The 20,218-nt window shown below is 38.7% G+C and overlaps 1 protein-coding gene across 2 annotated transcripts in view; it reads left to right on the forward strand.

Annotated features, from left to right (window-relative positions):
- Positions 1–20,218, forward strand: part of FARSB (phenylalanyl-tRNA synthetase subunit beta) — a 65,247-nt gene that overhangs the window by 25,533 nt on the left and 19,496 nt on the right. For both annotated transcript variants that reach the window (XM_081813508.1, XM_081813509.1), the window contains 5 exons: positions 3,355–3,416; positions 3,895–4,102; positions 4,601–4,681; positions 8,136–8,228; positions 12,292–12,409. In XM_081813508.1, coding sequence (XP_081669634.1) covers positions 3,355–3,416; positions 3,895–4,102; positions 4,601–4,681; positions 8,136–8,228; positions 12,292–12,409 — 562 coding nt within the window. The remainder of the gene's footprint in view (positions 1–3,354; positions 3,417–3,894; positions 4,103–4,600; positions 4,682–8,135; positions 8,229–12,291; positions 12,410–20,218) is intronic.

The raw sequence follows: 20,218 nt of genomic DNA on the forward strand, positions 1-20,218 counted from the left end.
ATCACCTAGTTACCCCATCCCTCCATACACCTCCTCTCCAGCAACCCTCAGTTTCCTGTGATTAAGAGTCCCTTATGGTTTGTCTCCCTCTCTGATTTTGTCTTGTTTTATTTTTCCCCTCCCTTCCCCTATGATCCTCTGTTTTGTTTCTTCAGTTCCACATGAGTGAGATCATACGATAATTTTCTTTCTCTGGTTGACTTATTTTGCTTAGCATAATACCCTCTAGTTCCATCCACGTTGTTACATATGGCAAGATTTCATTTTTTTGATGGCCTAGTAGTATTCCATATATACTGTATATGTATACTATATATGGTTTGTATATATTACTATATATACACACACACACACACACACATATATATATACACACACACACACACATACACACACACCACATCTTCTTAATCCATTCATCTGTCGATGGACATCTGGACTCTTTCCATAGTTTGGCTATTGTGGACATTGCTGCTATAAACATTGGGGTGCAAGTTCTTATTTATTCTTATTAACTAGTTTACTGGGTGATTTATAGTCTCACCCATTTTAAGATTACTCAGCCCTCCAAACCTGATTAGTCTGTTCACACTTGAATTAACAGTCACTGAAGAGCCATCACTGTAACTAATAATTCCAGATGTATTAATAGGACTAAGTAGTAAGCACAAGTATTGTCAAAACATAAAATCTTGGTAAAAAAAAAAAACAAGAAAAAAACCCAGCATTATTCTTAGTCGGGTTTCTTTCTTCCCCTAAGATGATTTTATTAATATAAATACGGCTGTTCCAACACATTACTGTATTAGTCATTTAGTTGTGGTTATGATTCAGTGAGGCCATTTTTTAAGCACTTCTTCTTTATACTATTCCTCTGTCACTTAAGTGAATCATAGCCTGGAATAGTTTCTACTGTTTAGTTTTTAAAGTAGATAAAACCTGCCAAGATCAAAACCTTCTCCTTCCTGAAAACATGAGCATTTAGCATCATACTTTAGAATATTGATTATAATTCAAAATAAACGTATAGCTGTAGAAAACTTAATTGAAATTATGGGCAGTCTCAGTTTTAAAAAAATTTCTAGTGCCTGTTAGCTTTGTTATGTAACAAACTGATATCACAAAACTTAGTGACTTGAAACAACAGTGATTTGTTTATCATGATTCTGTTCGTCAGCTGGGTAGTTCTGGTCTGGTCTGGCTTGGCTGACCTCTCCTGGGCTTGCTCCTCTGTAATCAGCCAGTTGGTAGACTAGCATCTAGATGACCTGGGATAGCTGCACTCACAAGTCTTAGAGTCACCAGGTCAAGTGTCTGTCATCATCCAGCAGGCTAGCTTGGTCTTCGTTACATGGTGGTGGTTGCAGGATTCCCAACAGCACGAGAGCAAGTCCAGTGCTTAAGTATTTTTAAGCATGGTGTCCTGTTGGCCTCGGCCAGTCATTTTGCTAGATTCAAGGAAGGGTGAAATAGACTCCCATTTCCCAATGCGAGGGCCTGAAGTGCCCCATTGTGAGGCCATGGATGCAGCAGAGAAGGCAAGAATGTAGCCATCTATATGATTTACCACAGTAGTAATTGGGATTAGCCAGAGATCGCTTTTTAGTCTGTTTTAAAGTGATGTCTGATTTGAGAAAATTTCTTTTTCTTTTTAATATGAAGAATTGTCAAATATTAACAAAAGTGAAATATGTACTTTGGGGAGGAAAAAGATATCTTAAAATTTGGTTCACTTTTCTCATGTAGATAAATCCTTGAAATCACTTGCCTTATAAGGAACTTTCATAAATTTGAAATGGTGGGATTTCTGAAAAGGAATACTGTATCTGTGTTGTCATTTGTTAATCTGTTTCCTGCTGAACATAGAACAGCTCTCCTCAGGTTGTCCTCCCAAAGGAGAATGATCCTCTGAGGAACTGATTCTTCCTCACATGAAATAGCTTATTTTTCTAAGTACTTTGATAGTTCTTTCCTAGTCTTCTGTTTTTTCATATAAAAGAATGGCATTTGGAATAAGAGGACCAGAGGAGAGAAGTGGAAGGTAGTCAGACCAATGGTTAATGGTGTGAGCTTTGGAATTAGGCTGCCTGAACTTGTTAATTCATTAATTTGTTCATTTGTTACTTTACGCATTTACTCATTAACTACATACCAAGTGCTTAGGATCTGACAAACATTGTTGTAAGCACTGGGAATGTAGCAGCACCAGGGCCCAGCAGCTAACTATTGTTGTGATCCGGGAAGAGTTATTTATCTACAACTTAACTGTTCTCATTTCACTGATAAGGAATCTAATAGTTATCTGTAGTGAGGGTTAAGATTATCCTGAAAGTGTCTGTACTGTTTAGTTCATATTAACTACTCAGTAAAGGTTTGTTTCTGTTGCAGTCATTAGCTTTCTAGTTTTGTGCTTCTTAAACCCTATGTGCGATCACATCACCTCAGGATCTTGATAACCTGCAGATCTGGATTCAGTAGGTCCAGTGTCACTGCTACCAGCTATAAAGGCCCTAGAGCCTGCATTTCTAAGAGGCACTTGGGTGATGATGATACTCCTGCCTGAGAATTGCATTTTGAATGGCAAGGCTCTGGTCCATTGTACTTACTTGAGTCCAGCCAGAGTTTTAGGTTTATAGCCTTTTTGCCAGTGGTAGTTATACTTTTGACAGTAATTTAATGATAAATATTCATAGATTATGTCTGCAGAGGTTTTTTAGCAAAAGCCTGGGTTTTATACATGTTTGTTCCTACCTAACATGGTAAAGTTATATACTCTTTGAAGGAGAGGACCAATTTATGAGATGCTCCCAGTTCTGCCGTCTTCTTGGAGCAGATTGATGATAGTTAGGACTGCCTGGGGGCCTGGTTGCATTCCCCCACCTGGATAAATGATAAGAAAGGAATTTCTTTGAAACATCTGCACTTAGTATAATGGTGATATTTGATAGTACATGGTGATATTTGAATTATTCTTTCTTGGTCATAAACACCTACTGGCTTGCGAGGAGACTGAAAATCCTTAGCATTTATAAGCATCTTAGAAATGATGTAATGCACCAGGGTTTTTTATTGCAGAGAATGGTGATTGGCCATCTGAGAGAAAAGCGTTTGGGCATTTTCTATCTCTGAGCAGGTCCAGTTGTCTAGCAAGTAGAATGTTCAGTTATGAACCTGTGTAGCAGATTTATTCCTCTGTAATGTTTTGAAACAGTACGTTTATTTTGAGGGTCTCGCTCTAACCATAGTTTTTTTGGGAGGGCAGTGAAACTACCAAACAAGACGAGGTAAAGTTAGAGTCTAACGCTGTAGCTGACAGGCACTCATTCCGGCTTCTCAAACTTTTTCTCTTTAAAGGAACTGGCTTACAGAAAGGAGATAGTGAGAGCTGATCTAATTAACAAAAAAGTTGGAATCAGGTATGCTTTGAAAACATTTTTTTGCTGTTGGAGAGAATTCAAGAATGAAATACCCAGGGACGCCTGGGTGGCTCAGTCGTTAAGCGTCTGCCTTCGGCTCAGGTCATGATCCCAGGGTCCTGGGATCGAGCCCCACATTGGGCTCCCTGTTCGGTGGGAAGCCTGCGTCTCCCTCTCCCACTCCCCCTGCCTGTGTTCCCTCTCTCGCTGTGTCTCTCTCTGTCAAATAAATAAAATCTTTAAAAAAAAAAAAAATGAAGTACCCACAAGACTTTAATTTTTCCTGAAAGAATGCTTATGCTTAGAGAGGGTTTTGATATCTTTTCAGAGTAAGTAAGTGATTGTAAATCATCTGTTATGATGTCTGGTGTCTCATGGAACTCAGAAAGGAAGGTGATATTTCAGATAGAATATCTTAAAATATAAGCATGTTTTAAGTACTCCAGTGAAGTTTATGGATTGTACACTCCTGTTTCAGAGAAACTCCAGAAAATATTGCCAAGCTTCTAACGAGGATGTGTTTAAAGTCAGAAGTAATAGGTGATGGGAATCAGATTGAGATTGAAATCCCACCGACCAGAGCTGACATTATCCATGCATGTGATATTGTAGAAGATGCAGCTATTGCCTATGGATATAACAACATTCAGATGACTCTCCCGAAAACCTACACCATAGCTAATCAAGTAAGATTGCACCCTTAAATACTCCTTGTTGTTAGAAACTGATTATTGAATGCCAGGAAGGCATTCGAGAAAAACAGCACATAGGAGTTAAGTAGTATTTGGACGTGCTGTGCTATGAGAGGCATTCGCTATGGAGAGGATGCAAAACAGATGCCCAGTGGATTAGAGTAAGTTCAAAATCTGTGATGACTAGTAGTTGAAGAAAGACAGGTTTTGAGTTTGGAGCCCTTTTGAATCTTGAGCTGGGAGATTCATTCTTTCAACCTGGCCTGAAGGCAGAAGAAGTTCCGTGTGGGAGAGGTGAAGTGGGAGGTTTGTTCATCTGTGTAGGAGTATTGGGGTAGTGAGGCAGTGGGGGGGGGGGGGGCAGGGAGTGAAGTGGTGCTACTAGCAGTATTAGTAAGGATGGAAGCGGGTTTGCCTTTTCATGACCTGTATAAAACTTTTGTTGTAGGAAATTTTATTGAGGTGGAATAAAGTTAAGTATCTTTTTTTCAGTTTCCTCTTAATAAGCTCACAGAACTCCTGAGACATGACATGGCAGCCGCTGGATTCACGGAAGTGCTTACCTTTGCTCTGGTATGTCTCCTGTGCTTTCTGTGCAGCTGATGGTTGACACTGAATCTCTGAAGTTTTGTACTCTGATTCCTTACATGAATTTATAAAATCTAGGCTGCTAAAATTTCCAGGTTCTAGAAGAATAACTTTTTTTACTTGAGATTGTATAATTTCTAGTAAAAAAAAATGTTTCTTTTTTGTCACAGAAAATCATGAAGGACAAAAGTCTTAAATGACAGATAACAATGTATTTTGTACTTTTATGGAAGTGTTGAGGGTTGAATTCACAACGAGTTTCATAACCAAATTGATCAAGTTAGAATTTTTAGTCTTAATTTGGTTATGTCTGTGCCCACTAGATGCCGCCCTAGTTAAGGATTTGTGGACTGTTCCACATTAAACTTCTTTGTCTTTGAACATGTTCACAACATTTGCTTTGAGTTGGAAAGCTGACATTAAAGGCCTGAATCAGGAAATGAATTTTATTACAAAATAGAAGGAAATGCCCTTCCCCCACCAGATTGAAAAGAATAAAACATCTATGCCGTTCATAGTTTCCTCTTCTCTTGTTGAGCATTTGTGTGATGCCTACAGTATGTAGTTCTGGAGTCTTCACGTAGATATCAGCTTAATGATGGAGGGCAAAAACCAAAACCAAACAAAAACAAACGACTTCATTTTCTCCCCCCAACTCAACTCCAGACAGACTTCTCCATCTTATATTTACAGAGAGTGCAGTAGTGGGGGTTCCATTACTACCAGTTTGTGGGAGAGGGTGGTCGGAAAGGAGATGCAGCCCCTCTCCCTTTATTGAGCACTTGTCATTCATAGGATGCTAACCTGGGAAGGGACTTTACAGATTTTCTAGTTCAGCATTGTCACTGTTTCTGATTCAGGAGTCCTTTATTCCGCATTTACAGAACATCTGTTGTATGCCAGGCACTGTAAGAATGAAGAGGCCTGAGGTCAACAGGACAAGTACCTAACGAAGTGTATACAGACAGGAGAACCAGGACCAGAATCCTAGCCTTTTGGCTTTTAGAGCAGTGCTTTTCTGTTGTCTCGGCCCGTGTATGCTCGGTTTGTAGTACAGGTCATTCATATATGCATATACACTTACACAGTTGTGAACATTAACGAAATGCAAAAAGTAGCATTGAGAAACGTATTTCATTTTTAAAAATTAAGTGGCATGGGATTGATCTGAAACGATTCAACCTGTACAGAACCATGTAGAGTAAACCGTTCCTCTGTTTCCCTTCAGATTTCAACCCTATTTTCCTCCCCAGAATTAACCGAGGTTCAGACTTTGGCCTGTGAATTTCCCTGTCCTTTTATAGAAGTAGTGAGTTTTGCTCTTGTAACAGTGTGTAGCCCCATGTGTCTCAGGGGAGCACATACTCTGCCCGACCAGGGCTGCTCTGCAGGGAGAGTTTATCCTGTTGGTCCAGGCCTTTCTGCCTGTGATTCCCGCTCCGCGCCGCGCTCTAAAGTAGGTGTTCCAGTCTTACGTGGCAGTAACTTGTCCCATTCCATACAGCCGGTCGGCTGTGGGCCGGGGATTCCAGGCCAGGCCTGTGACGGAACTGTCCACCAGGAGTGCCAGAAACAGTCTGTTCAGCTGTCCCAAGTCACTTCAACACATTATCACTGGGGGAGGGGAAGGAGTGAGGTGCTAGAGTTTCAAATATGTAATGACAGTTTTCTAATAGGAATTTCAGCGTCAGAGGTATTTATGTGACATAATTAGCAAACCTAAGTATCTCTGTGCCTTATATCTAGTTTTGCATGAGAGAAACAGAGCCTTTTCTAAAACCTAGCCCTTGATTTTCCGAATACAAGTAATTGTTATCTCATCATTATGATTTTTACTATGTCTGCATACTAGTTGTACTAAGGTTAAAGTAGATAGTTTTAAAAGTGAGTTAATTTAAAATATTACAAGAATATTCATAAAAATCATGAGCTTCATTTACTTATATTTTTCTAACACTTTAAACACATTAACATTGAAAAAGATATTTAAAAAAATTTTAGCTACTGCCACTTCAGGTTGCCTTGATTTAAAACTGCTTCTAATTTCTGTGCCGTATCCTCCATTGTCATGATGAAGTACAAGGCCACTTAGATACCTCCGCTGCCGTGTGTTTGTGGAACAACCTTTCTTACACATACACACACACACAGTACTAGTTCTGTTTGACAGTTGATTGCATTATTTAAATTGCATTTCCTAATTAATCACATTATATCTTGTTATAAAAACTTCTCGTGCTGAGAAGAAATTCTGGTTATTTTCAGTGTGCCTGCCACCATTCTCTGCCTCTGCAGACATTGCAGATCAGGGAGCTCTTTTGTGCTCTGCTTGAATGTGGCTTTGGTATCCTTCCCAGGAGAGCATGGCAAGAATCATTAGAGCTGGCATTGACATAAAACCTAAACCCATTTGTGTGTGCGTGTGTGTGTGTGTTACTCTAAGAAATACAGACTAGTCCTTGAAGACCACTTTGTAAAATAGTGTAGTAAGCAATGTCACCTAATGTTGGAAAATCGTTCAGTAACCTGCTGGCCCATCAGTTTTCATGTTAAGTTTTAAACTCCTTTGCAACAGTTAGCATTAATATACGTGATAAGTTTTAGTACTTATTAATCATCATTGTTAATATTTTTTTGAGCACTTAGTTTGTGGCAGGTACTTTATTTGCATTATCTTGTTAACTCATTTATTAGATGTGGTGCATCTAATAGTTTTATTTTCATAACTTCTGTTGGTCATCCTGGTTTTTGAGTATGACAGGTATCTTTCTGTCTTTGGAGGGTGAGTGCTTAGAAGTTTATTGCTCGGAGCTTTATCAAGCACCTATGCACAGAAGTTAAATGATCAAGTAGAAAGAACATTGGGCAGAATTCAGGCCACTTGAATTCTGCTCTTAGTCTTACCATTCTACCACAAGTCAGTATGGATTTAGCAAGGATTATAACGGTAATCAAAGCCATAGGCACACTTAGCGGGGAGAGCAAATTTGACAGGAGTCATTAGGAATATTTTTAAGGAAGCGGTAGAACTGGCATTAAAGTAGAGCCTTGAGGGATGGGAGCAGGTAGGGCGGGGAAGGCATTTCGTAAAAGAAAGGAAGAGTGTAAGATTCAGGGAATGGGCAGCTAATTGTAAGAGACTAGACTGGTAAGGTAAATGGGAGACTAGCTTAGGAAGGGCCCAAATACAGTACCACCATCAACATGTGAAAAACTTACTTTGCCTCTGTATCATAGATAGAATTCCTTGTAAGAGAATTGTTAACGTTAAATTGTATCTGCTTTGGCCCTGAGTTAGTTGATATATTTATTATTTTTAACTTCTTTATATAGAGAACCTACATTGCTATGAGACCATAAGTTGACTTACAACATTAAATACTTTGTATATTAAGTTTAGTCATTGTTTTTCTTTCTTTATTTTGCATGTACTTCTTAGTGCTCCCAAGAAGATATTGCTGATAAACTTGGTTTGGACATCTCTGCAACAGAAGCAGTCCACATAAGTAATCCTAAAACAGCTGAATTTCAGGTGAGAATTTTAAGTAGGTAAGAATTTAGATAAATACTGAGAGGCAGTACATAAGTTATACTTAAGATGACAAAATCTGAGCACTTTTTAAAAAATCTCTTCTTGGATAAGATTATAGTTGGTTCTGGGACGCCTGGGTGGCTCAGTCGGTTAAGGGTTTGCCTTCGGCTCAGATCATGATCCAGGGGTCCTGGGATCCGAGTCCAGCATCAGGCTCCCTGATCAGCAGGGAGCCTGCTTCTCCCGCTGCCTGCCGCTCTCCCTGCTTGTACTCTCTCAAAAAACTTAAAAAAAACACCAAAAAAACTTAAAAAAAAAAAAGATTATAGTTGGTTCTTACATAACTTTGTTGATGAATTTTTTATATTAGATATAAGATTCATTAGACCGTGCGGGGGGAGGGGCAGAAATTTTATTACAGAGCACGCGTGCGCAGGCGAGAAAGAGCAAGAATTGGGGCAGGGGCAGAGGGAGAAGGACAAGCAGAGTCCATGCTGAACAGGGAGCCTGACTAGGGCTTGATCCCAGGACCCCGGATCATGACCTGAGCTGAAACCAAGAGTTGGATGTTTAACTGACTGCGCCACCCAGGCGCCCCTTGTTGACGAATTCTTAACACTTTTTAGTCTTTTCTTGATTGGCCTACAGTTGTGTTTTGCTTGCTTTGCTTTCCCAGTCTTGTCTGAACTTTCATTCACTTCAAATCAGTTGGCTTTAATACTATTTTCAGATTTCATCTTTTCTACCCATTTTGTAATAAATGAGTCAGCAACTGTTCCCAGTACCTCCATTAAGTCACTCACTCTGAAAGTAGTTGTTACATCAGTTCTTGACTATGCTGCCTTCATTTTTTTCATGGTAATCCTCTAGTTCAATGGCAGTTTCACATAGAGTTCAGGAATATTTCAGTGAGAATACTATCTTAGTAAATGTTATCTTCGTTTATTAATGACTTCAGACCATCTCCTCTCTTTCTTACTGGTCAGTTCTCATTCTGTTTTTCTTGCACATGCAATTCTTTATGATTTTCTTCAACCCTGGCTTAGAATCAACCCTGGAATCTTAGAATTGGGAGGAAATGCTTTCAAGAAAATTAATGCTATTATAATATGTGAACTCTGTGACTTGAGATTGTTTCTGTGAATCTTGATTTTCATTATCTGTAAAACTATGGGAGGGAGTCTTAAATTCTAAAAATTTTTGAAGTTCTAAAAATGTTAAAATTTGGATTTTTTTAAAGTTAGATTTAATCTGTACCACTAATGTGGTAGATTAGGGCCAGACTGCTATTTAAAGAACTAACGTAATAATATTCATCAAGTACATAAATTGTTTCTCTCTATTCAGTGTCAGAACTTTGAAGAATTCTTATGCCAGTTGGAAGGATTGTGATAAGTTCCACTAGCTTTTCTACTGTTCTTAAAAGATGCCCATGGTGTTCTTTTCAGTGAGAGACACTCAAATTCATTTGGGTAGAGGGATTTTTCAGTAAATCTTACTGGACTTTTATTTGAGTTTATTCTAAATTTTCCTTTTTCTCCCAGTTTCATTTATCAAGCTTGATAGATTTCTTAAGATGTGGTAATGTTCTGTAGGGTTTGCATCCTGTTTTCTCTATTTTATCTAAGTGGGAGGAAAATCAGAAACACATTAAATATCACTGTATATAGCTGTGGTTTAGCACACTTTCAGAATCAGTATTTCTGCATGAAATACATTAGATGAGTCCATCTTTTAGACAGGACAGATTCTATATTTTACTCCTGCTTTACCAGTAGAAATGTCCTACCAACACTAATGTGGCTAACAGGTTTCTGTTTATTTATGGTTAAATGTAAAGTTATTTATGGTCTTGTAACTCAGTTTATTGTTTAAGCCCATTCTTTTTCTTGGATAATTCTTAATTTTGGACTATTTTCTAACTGTAGATGTGTTAGAGAATGGATAAAAGAAGAAAAATGTTAGTTAAAACATGTAAATTTTATAATTATAAACAAAATTACAGAATACTACCACATTTCCCCAGATTAGCAATAGTATTCCTTAATATTTTTAAATGTACAGTCATTGTTGAAATTTTCTCATTTGTCTCAATTTTTTTAATAGTTTGTATGAACTTCATGTCAAAGTCAATGTGCTTCTTACGTCTCTTTTAATCTACAGATTGCCCCTCTGTCCATCTCTCTCTCTTCCTTCGCTTTTTTCATTGAAGAAAATGTGTCCTTTGTTCTATAGAGTTCTCACAGTTAGGATTTTGTTAAATACATTCCAGTAGTCCCCTGTATTTCTAGTAAATTGGTAGGTAGATCTAGAAGCTTGATTTGGAGTCAGGTTTAATTTTTTGTATTGCTGTGAATTTTTAAGCAAATAAGGCTGATCTATAAAATGGGGAAGAAAAAAAACCCACTGGGAAAAGCTATTTACAAAGGTAGGTTGTTTATATTCTGGTAAGTTAAGCTTTCTTTTAACATTGTACTTTCATTTCTATGAATGGTTTGGGCACTTTCTCTCCAGTTGTGAAAGTGAGCGATATTTACAAAAGCACGGAGTTGAAGGCTACTAACAGCAGGTGGCAGAGTGAACGTGACTGGAAAGGTTTTCTCTTTCCCTCAACACACATTCTACCAGCAAGTCTTCATAGGGGCTTCCTGTTAATGCCCGTAGGATCTTGGAGGGGCTGCCATTTTAGCCAGGATGGTCAGGGCAGGCCTCTGTGGGCCAGAGCAGAGAGCTGAAGAAAGTAAGACAGCCACATGTGAATCCAGAGGAAGAATATATGCGGTAGAGGAAGAGAGGTGGCTCAGAGGCCTGAGCCAGAATGCTGCTGGGGGGTGTCCTGAAACCCAGGAAGCCTGGGGAGCAGCAGGCATGGAGGGTAGAGAGGAGGCCAGGGCCAGATTCAGATAGGACCCCATGCAAGTCATGGAGTTTATTCAAAATTTGATGGAAACCTGTTAGATTTTTGAGCAGGGGAATTTCATGATGTGATGTAGGCCTTAAATCATCACTGTGTGTGGAGAACAGGCCGTAGGCAGCAGGAGAGGAAGCAGAGAAACCAGCTTAAGTAGTCTGGGTCAAAGGTATGGTGCTGGTATCTGCTGCGAGCCCTGGATCTTAACGATGATGCCCTACCACTGCTCATAAAACTCTTCTGGAAACATGCTGTGTTGAAACCTAACCTATCTCATACAGCTTGGAATGAGAGATTTGAGACAGACGTAGGGAAGTTGTTTTTTGTTGTTTGTTTTTATTTCTATTTATTGTTTTCTTTTCCTAAAGATTTTATTTATTTATTTGACAGAGAGAGACATACAGTGAGAGAGGGAACACAAGCAGGGGGAGTGGGAGAGGGAGAAGTAGGCTCCCCGCTGAGCAGGGAGCCCAACGCGGGGCTCAATCCCAGCACCCTGGGATCAGGACCCGAGCCGAAGGCAGACACTTAACGACGGAGCCACCCAGGCGCCCCTGTTGTTTGTTTTTAGAACTAGGATGTATGTTTGTATTTCTTTGGCCACTAAGCTGAAAACTATAGTCACAGCTTGCCCGTAGCAGCTTCATAATTTTTTTAGTGCTTACATGTTTGTGTTCTGTTTTCTCATTGTTGTGATATTTTAATTGCATTTACATTTTCCCTAGTCTTGGTTTTTAAGAATTCGATTAGTTCATATTTAATCTATTTAAATATTTGCATTTCTTGTAATCTCCTTCATTTACTTTATAAAATAAAACAGGATATTAAAATTTACATATTTGCAATCTTAGAAGCTAATTTTAATTTTAAAAATAATAGAATAACTAATCCTAGATACAGGCATTGTATTTATATTTGTTTCTCAATTTTTGATCAGATTTTATGATTTTTCACTTTCTAAGTTTGGGAGCCAGAATATTTTCAGTTTTTTGTTTTGGAATTGATAATTAAAGATGATTTGGACATTTACACATTGCATTTTCCAGAAGAATCTTACTACTGAGAAGCTGTTGAGTTCTTTTGGCCTTGTCTTATAACCAAGTCCGTTTGGGTTCTTATTTGGTCAGTGCAATTTCATGTTTTCTCCTGTAGGTGGCACGCACTACCCTTCTTCCTGGCCTCCTAAAGACCATAGCTGCGAATCGGAAGATGCCCCTTCCTCTGAAACTGTTTGAAATCTCTGACATCGTAGTAAAAGATTCTAGCAGAGGTAAGAATGAGTCATCTTTGATTTGTACACTTACAGCATTTTATTATGAGAATCTCAGCTCTGTATAAAAGTGGACAGTATGACCACCCCTGTGAATCCAGCACCCGCCTTCAGCAGTTATCAGCACATGGCACTCCTCCATGTTAGTTTGATGTAATTCTGAGACATCCTACCATTTGACCAGCAAACACTTTAGTATGTATTTCTAAAAGATATATATATATCTAAAAGATAAAAGATACCACTTTTGTTTTTGTAAAAATAACCTAACACTATTTTATCATCAAACATCCAGCTAGTGTTTACATTTTCCTAATTGTTTTATAAATTTAGTTTTCATGATTGATTGATATGAATCCATCCAAGCAATATATTCAGATATTTGGTTGCTCTCTCTTATTTCTTTTAGTAGAAGGCAAATCGTAAAGAACTTAACATTTATGAAGAACCCTGTTAAAACCTCAGCTTGAAAAGTACTGTGGAACATTTTTTTTTTTAATCTTGTGATATATGTGCATATCATTTTAAGGTACTTTGATGTCTTGTCATTCTAGTTTAGCATTTAGCTATTCATCACTCTTGTATTAGTCATTATAAATGTGTTTGACCAGTTTTTGCCTCGAGAATAGGCTGGACTTGTTAGTATAGTAAGTTGCCTGGTCCACCATTTGGAACTCAGAGGTTATTTAATAAACATATATTTAGATAGTACTTAAACCTGATTGCCAAGGATGTCTGTCTTATTCAAACTTCTGTCTTCAGACTTAGACAACAAGTCTGCTTGGAGCTGCATATGAGGTCACTTCTCGGTAGCAGGGCCATCAAATGACTGAATTCCTGGTGGTATTTCTCTGGTTCTCTGAATTTGACAGTTCCAGTCCTAACGATGTTTATTCAGGAGTTTTACTCCAGACTGCGAAACTCAGAGTGTGTTCTTCTGAATCACTTGACAACAGCAAAGGCCTTTTCCTCAGTTACTCCTGAAGAGGATAATATGGCATTATTCTGACTATCCAGAGTAGTCAAGAACTATTGACTGTAAGTCAACCTGTCTTAGGAAATAGATATTATAGAGGCATGTTCACTTGACTGTATATGGACTTCCATAGCAAGCTTTGCAGCCAAAGCTGGATTCCATCTGCTCTCCACTGTGCAGCCTTGTGTTCAATTAACAGCATCAGCTTGCATTTGTATAGTACTTTATACTTTTGAAACTTTTTAAAAAATATACCTTTTCTATTGTGATTGTTAATCTATGACTTTGAGGCAGATGGGACCAAAAATATTGTCCCCACTTAATATGTAGGAAAACTAAGACAGAAAAGTAGTAATTTGCCCAAGGCTGCATAAATTTTGGACTTAGAACTAGGGCCAGAATTTGGTCTCTGTGCATACATCCTTAGAGAATAAAAGTTTAGTTTAATATCAGTCTATGTAGAATTTTCTTTGGGTGGTCAATCTGTGGTAGGAATCAGAAAGCATTTTCACTGCCAGCTATAAGTAGTTCTGAGGGTTCTTGTGCCTCAAATCCTCCATTGGTACAGATACCTAAGAATTTGTTACGATTTTAATGTCAGATTTTTGCTGTTAACTTTGACTCCTTTCCTTTCATCTTAGCTCTTTGAATTGTAGGTTTTGATCCTTGGTGATCCAAACATTTACAAATACAGGATTAGGTTAATTATACCAAGTTTCCTCAAAAGTTTTATATATTTGGGTGTTCCTGAGTTGGGGGCATAAAGATTTACAATTTTTAGATCTTCTTGTTGGATAGACACCTATACTATGATATGGCACCTTCTTCAGCTCTCGTTTACACTCTGTGGCTTAAAATCTAGTTTGGTGTTGGGGCGCCTGGGTAGCTCAGTCATTAAGCGTCTGCCTTTGGCTCAGGTCATAATCCTGGAGTCCCGGGATCGAGTCCCGCATCAGGCTCCCTGCTCGGCAGGGAGTCTGCTTCTCCCTCTGACCCTCCTCCCTCTCATGCTCTCTGTCTCTCATTGTCTCTCTTGCAAATAAATAAAATCCTAAAAAAAAAATTAAAAAAATTAAAAAAATAAAATAAAATAAAATCCAGTTTGGTGTAAGTAAGTGTGGCTACTCCGGCTTGCTTTTGTGATGTCCATTAGCATGTTAAATCGTTCTTCATCCCCTCACTTTGAATCTGTTTTTTTAGGTATAAAATGAGGCTAAGTTCCTCAAAAGGTTTATAATACTATTTCAGCAGTAGGCCTCCTCCCTAATGGTAAGGACTCCCTGCAGGGCTCTGTAGGGCTGGGCATGCTTGCAAGCAAGCAGCTCAGAGTCTGGAGGGTGAGGAGCTGTGGGGTTCCCCACAATTGCCACAGGAAATTTTCACTGTAAGCACGGAGCACTTGACTGTATTGCAGTCCTTGTTAGGGATATCTTCACTATTTTTTCTTTCATGTGTCTTTTGAAAAGGCCCAGACATAGACCCCACTCTGCCCCAAGGCCCATACTTGGAGATAGCCTCGCCTGTTGAGAGCAAGCTCTTGTGCAGTACTAGGCTGTAGACCATCATTTAATAAGTCACCCTGGTGATAACCCCAGAAAGCCAGTCCTATACTTTTTAATTCAGATATGGATTTCTGCTGCACTTTGTTTCATCAGAAAGAATAGCTTTCATCTCTGTAGCAGACCTCTCTTATTTGGGTGTTTAGTTGTGATTATTTTGCTGTTTTCCCTATGGGAACATTTTTATCTGACCCTACTTTTGCCTGTTGTCTTGCACTTATGGTTTATTTTCTTCCAAATTTTCTGTCCCATCAATGGGATTTGAGGAATGAGAAGAAGTGAGTGTGCTGAATAAGTTTACCATCTTGAAAATCTAAGTTTGCTTCGGAGTGGGTTTTCTCTTTAGTTAGGCCTGGATTTTATGTCCTAACAAGTAGCTTTTCTGATGGATTATTCTACATATGTTCAAGCGGACTCCCTACTTGGCGTTTGGTATACATAGAGGGTTCTATAGGAAAGGCAGTGTAGCACCGTGGATTCAAGACTGTATAGCCAGAGTAGTTTTGAGTCATGGTTCTGCCACTTATGAGCTGCTGAACTTTGGGCAATTTATGTAATCTCTCTGTGCCTGTTTTCTCATCTGTTGCAGTGGGGATGACCATAGCACTTACTAGATTTTTGGTAAGGATTAAATGAAATTGCATTTTGAAAAGTTCGAGCCACGTAATCACTGTTTGGTGTCTGCTCTTACCGTTAGAGTATTAGTAGTCCCTAAGGCCAGATGTGTAACATCCCGGTCTATGGTAATTTTCTGTGAGAATGACTTGGAAACTTTTGGCTATTAAAGGGTTAATGTCACCTTGCTGCACTAAAGATGAGGCACTTGGGGCTCATTTTTATCCTAACTTGATTTAATTGGCTTTTCTTTTGTTGTGCACTATCTTTTTTAGGGTATGAAAACCAAAAAGTACTGATGGGGAAATATACTGGAAAACAGGAATGTGGTTTTTGTTGTTGTTGTTTTATTTTGTTTTTTAGGAATGTTGTGTTTTCAGTAATTCATCACCCACTTTTCTTCAATGAATTGAGCACAAATGTTTTTACTGCCTTTTAAGCCAGTAAGCATTTTTCTGTTGGATTTATATTAGCCATTTCCTCCTAAATATTCAAACTGTTTTTGAAAAAGAAAAATCTAGACCATTAAAAGTGAAATGGTAGAGGAGTTTTCCAGTCATGTGTAACATCCTAGATTTTCATTAGTGGGGGCCATACCCAAAGTACTGGTTCAGAAGGGGCAGAGATGTGTGCAAGAGTGAGCAAGACAGTCTCATTCATTGCACTGGTAGAAAAGTCTTTTTGAGTTCCTTTCCTTTGCTAGGGTCTGCTTGTAACATGAGAGAGACAGTTTCCAGTCTTGAGGGAGACTCACTGGTGAGCAGATTTTTATAGATAATACTCCAAGGGAGCGCGCAAGGGGCCCTGATAGCACAGAGAAGGAGTGACAGTTGCCACTGACTTGTTTTCTAACATTAAGGAACACCCCGACTCAGCCTCCTGTCAGTTTTGTGTAGGCAAGCGTATCTTCCACAATGGAAATGAAAAAGGAATCTCTGCTGGATTTCAGTATGCCTCCCACAAATTTTGTTTGACTTTCATTCCTGTAAGAGTAAATGAAAGCCTACTAGCCCCTGTTTTTATGCTTGACCTCATTGGACAGTTTTTTATGCTCTTGTGGACCTTTTGACTGGCTGTCCATGTTGTGAGACCGTCAGGCCCACTGCCTGTTTAGTGACTAAGTCAGGCACACTTCTCAGATAGTAAGACTTCCACTCGGAGTCCAGCACATTCCGGTTCTTTAAGGCTGAGCCAGTCACTGCATTTATTGAGCTGTAAGATCCAAAGTTGCTGCCGCACTGTTAAAAATTAGTCATGAGTCCAGCATCTAAGCTGATTTGTCCCTTTTGGGCAGAGTGGCATGTGTCTTTGGAACGAGAAGTTAAATGCAGACTCTGCTGTGGGGTACATTTTCAGCTTTATGGCGGAAGTCAGTAGAAGCGGCCCTGGAGCTATCAAATCAGGCTGCTGTGTGAGTTCTTGATTGGTTTCAGTTGTTCCTGCTTTCGTTCAATGTCAAGAATAACTAAACTGTAAACAAAATAGTAAATTACTGTAGAGGAGCAAAGGACCCTACTTGTAAATTGCTAATCTTTGTGCCCAGAAAAGCAACTGTATTTTGCAAAGGCCAACATTCGGGCTTTTTATTAAAAGCACATTGAATTCTGCCATCACAGTTTATTCCATGATGGTCCCTGAGGCTGCCAGCATGCCTAGAAGCTCACTGAGATGGCAGGAGAAAACACATCACCGGGTTGAGTCTTAAAAGTTTAAAAGGAACCATAGCTTAAGGAAGATGACTTAGTTTGGCTTTGTAAAGGGTACTTAGATTTAGCATGATGCAGTCATCCAGTTGTCAGTTTGACATATATCTGTAAAGAATCTTGAAAAATCAAATCATCATGCACTTTAGTTTGAACTAGGCACTTAGAGACTTTTGGGTTTTAATACTATAGTAGATGGAGTAGGTTACAGGCCCTTGACCACTTGGAGGGCTCCAGCTACCTCACTTGCCGTAGCTCACTTCAAGCCTTCACTTCTTGCTCAGACCATTCCTACTTTCTCCAGAGCATTGCTACAGGCCTGGTACAAGCTGCATTTTCTCTGCCCCCCACCCCCAAAGAGTTCTACTAGTTTCTAAAATTTCACATACTTCCTGAAGTTTTTCTTTTTTTAAAGATTTATTTATTTGAGAGAGAGAGAGAGAGAGAGAGGGCCCACAAATATGAGCAAGGGGAAGGGCAGAAGGAGAGGGAGAGGATATCTAGCAGACTCCCCACTAAGCACAGAGCCCAGTGTGGGGCTGATCCCACAAGCCTGAGATCATGACCTGAGCCTAAATCAAGAGTCAGATGCTTAACCGACTGAGTCACCCGGGCTCCCCTTCCTGTAGCTTTTCTAAATCAGAAGGATCTACTTTTTACCCTGACTTATTTAAATGTGGAAATTCAGAACCTCTTTTAATGTTAATCACAATATGTAAGATTCTTGTTCCTTTTTCCTCCTTGGGCAGCCACCATAGCTGTGTAGAACATAAATAAGTCACTGCTCTATGATTTGATTTGTTCTTCCAATTTGCTCTCTGTACCATTCATGGATCTGTCTTGTTTTGTAAACTACTGAATTTAGGGGCCAGATCTTTATAGTTTTTTCTATAATTCTTTGCTTGATAAAGAGCTCAGTAATAGTGTTTTCATTATGAGCTTGTGAAATACTTAAGCTCTGAGAAATTGTGCATTAATTCTGTAGCCATCAAATAATGGGAGATTATCTAGCATCCACATGTGGAATGCAGTTTTCTGAAGAGAGCTTATGTCATCAGTCTGGATTAATTTAATTTTACTACTTCATATTTTTGGCATGTAGAATTTCCAATTAATAATTCAAAAAATATGGGTGTAAGGAACATTGACATTAACAATATTTGAAGTAGCATCATTCTCCTATATAATGGCATCTTAACTGTAAATAACATCATTTTTAATATGGAAAGTTATTTTAGTACATTTGGTTTCACACAGTTAAAATCTGCAAACGTGAGTATAATATGCTCTGTCATGCATTGCATACCGTATTTTTTTAATAGATAAAAATCTATTCCAGGTTTATGTTAACTAAAAGCCAACCCATAAGGTTATAACTTTTTCCTTCATGCATTGAGAAGGTCATAGATTTTTTTTTTCCCCCCTCACATTAATTTCTTGGCTTTCAGCATTACCTTAAAAAAAAAAAAATCTGTACTTTGGTGTTACAGTACAGAAATTTTAAGGAAAATTTTTCTTAAGTTTCATGTTCATAAAATTTATTTGTACTACCTTTAAGAACTTTATAGATATATATTAAGAGCAGTTCTATTCTTTTCACATTAAAAGAATCACATATCCAATTTCTCCCTAATCCTGCTCTTACAGTTAGTTGCCAGATATTTTCTATGCATATGCAGCCATATGTTTTACATTTCTCTGTATAGCCGTAGATACAGAAAAATACTTTCTAAATTTTTTTTTTTTTTTTTAAGATTTTATTTATTTGCGAGAGAGACAATGAGAGACAGAGAGCATGAGAGGGAGGAGGGTCAGAGGGAGAAGCAGACTCCCTGCTGAGCAGGGAGCCTGATGTGGGACTCGATCCCGGGACTCCAGGATCAAGACCTGAGCCAAAGGCAGTCGCTTAACCAACTGAGCCACCCAGGCGCCCCAGAAAAATACTTTCTAATGTTGGGGTGTCTGGGTGGCTCAGTTGGTTAAGCATCTGCCTTCGGCTCAGGTCATGATCCCAGGATCCTGGGATCAAGCCCTGTGTCGGGCTCCCTGCTTCTACCTCACCCTCTGCCCCTCCCCCCACTTCTGTACTTGCTCTCTCTAATAAATAAAATCTTTACAAAAAATACTTTCTAGTGTTTACACAAATGGGATTATGCTTTAGCTGTCCTATGCTTTATCTTTTCCCTGTGAACACATTCTGTCCATCTCATTCTTTTTAATGGCTGTGTAATATTCCATCGTATGGCTGCATTATAATTCAGACTATTATGATGAATATTTAGATTGCTACCAGGTTTTTGCTAATATGTCTGTTGTAATGAATATCCTTGTACACTTATACTAATTTGTATTTGTAGAAATAGAATTGGTCAGTCCATAGGTAAGCATATTAAATGCTTGCTGTCTTAAATTCTCTTCCAAAAAGGATTTTTTAACAAACTTGCAGCCCTACCACCAGTGTGTAAAGGTTCCTGTTTCACACATTAGATAGTTTTTAAGGTATAGGTCTTCACAGGATTCTTGTAGCTTTTGTGAATCATTTAATATTACATTGAAATTCTTCAGGAGATACTTAAAATTTGCCACATTAGCTATATAGTCTCTTGGGTACTAATATTAAAGAAATGTATTGGATGGAATGGATTAAAAATTAGGGTGATTCATTTTATTTTCTCAGTCTTGGCCAGACTACTAATCTCATACTCCATATCAGCCACTGATTACTTTGGAAGCCTTTTTGGTTTTTCAGTAGGCTTTCTCCTAGCATCTATATTTGGGCCTTCAGGTGAATATGAGAATAGAGATGGAGTCATTTTCTCGAAGACTCTGCCCTCTTCCAGGCGGCCCATATATAATAACATAACCTAACACCGTAATTTGCTTCTTATCATTGGTACTTTGGTGAAAGAGGCCCTACACCAAGCAAGAGCCTGTTTGAAAAATTTGAGTTGTAGGC

The sequence above is a fragment of the Leptonychotes weddellii genome, chromosome 3, assembly GCF_054177405.1.
Source record: "Leptonychotes weddellii isolate Sample4059 chromosome 3, ASM5417740v2, whole genome shotgun sequence".
Taxonomy (NCBI): domain Eukaryota; kingdom Metazoa; phylum Chordata; class Mammalia; order Carnivora; family Phocidae; genus Leptonychotes; species Leptonychotes weddellii.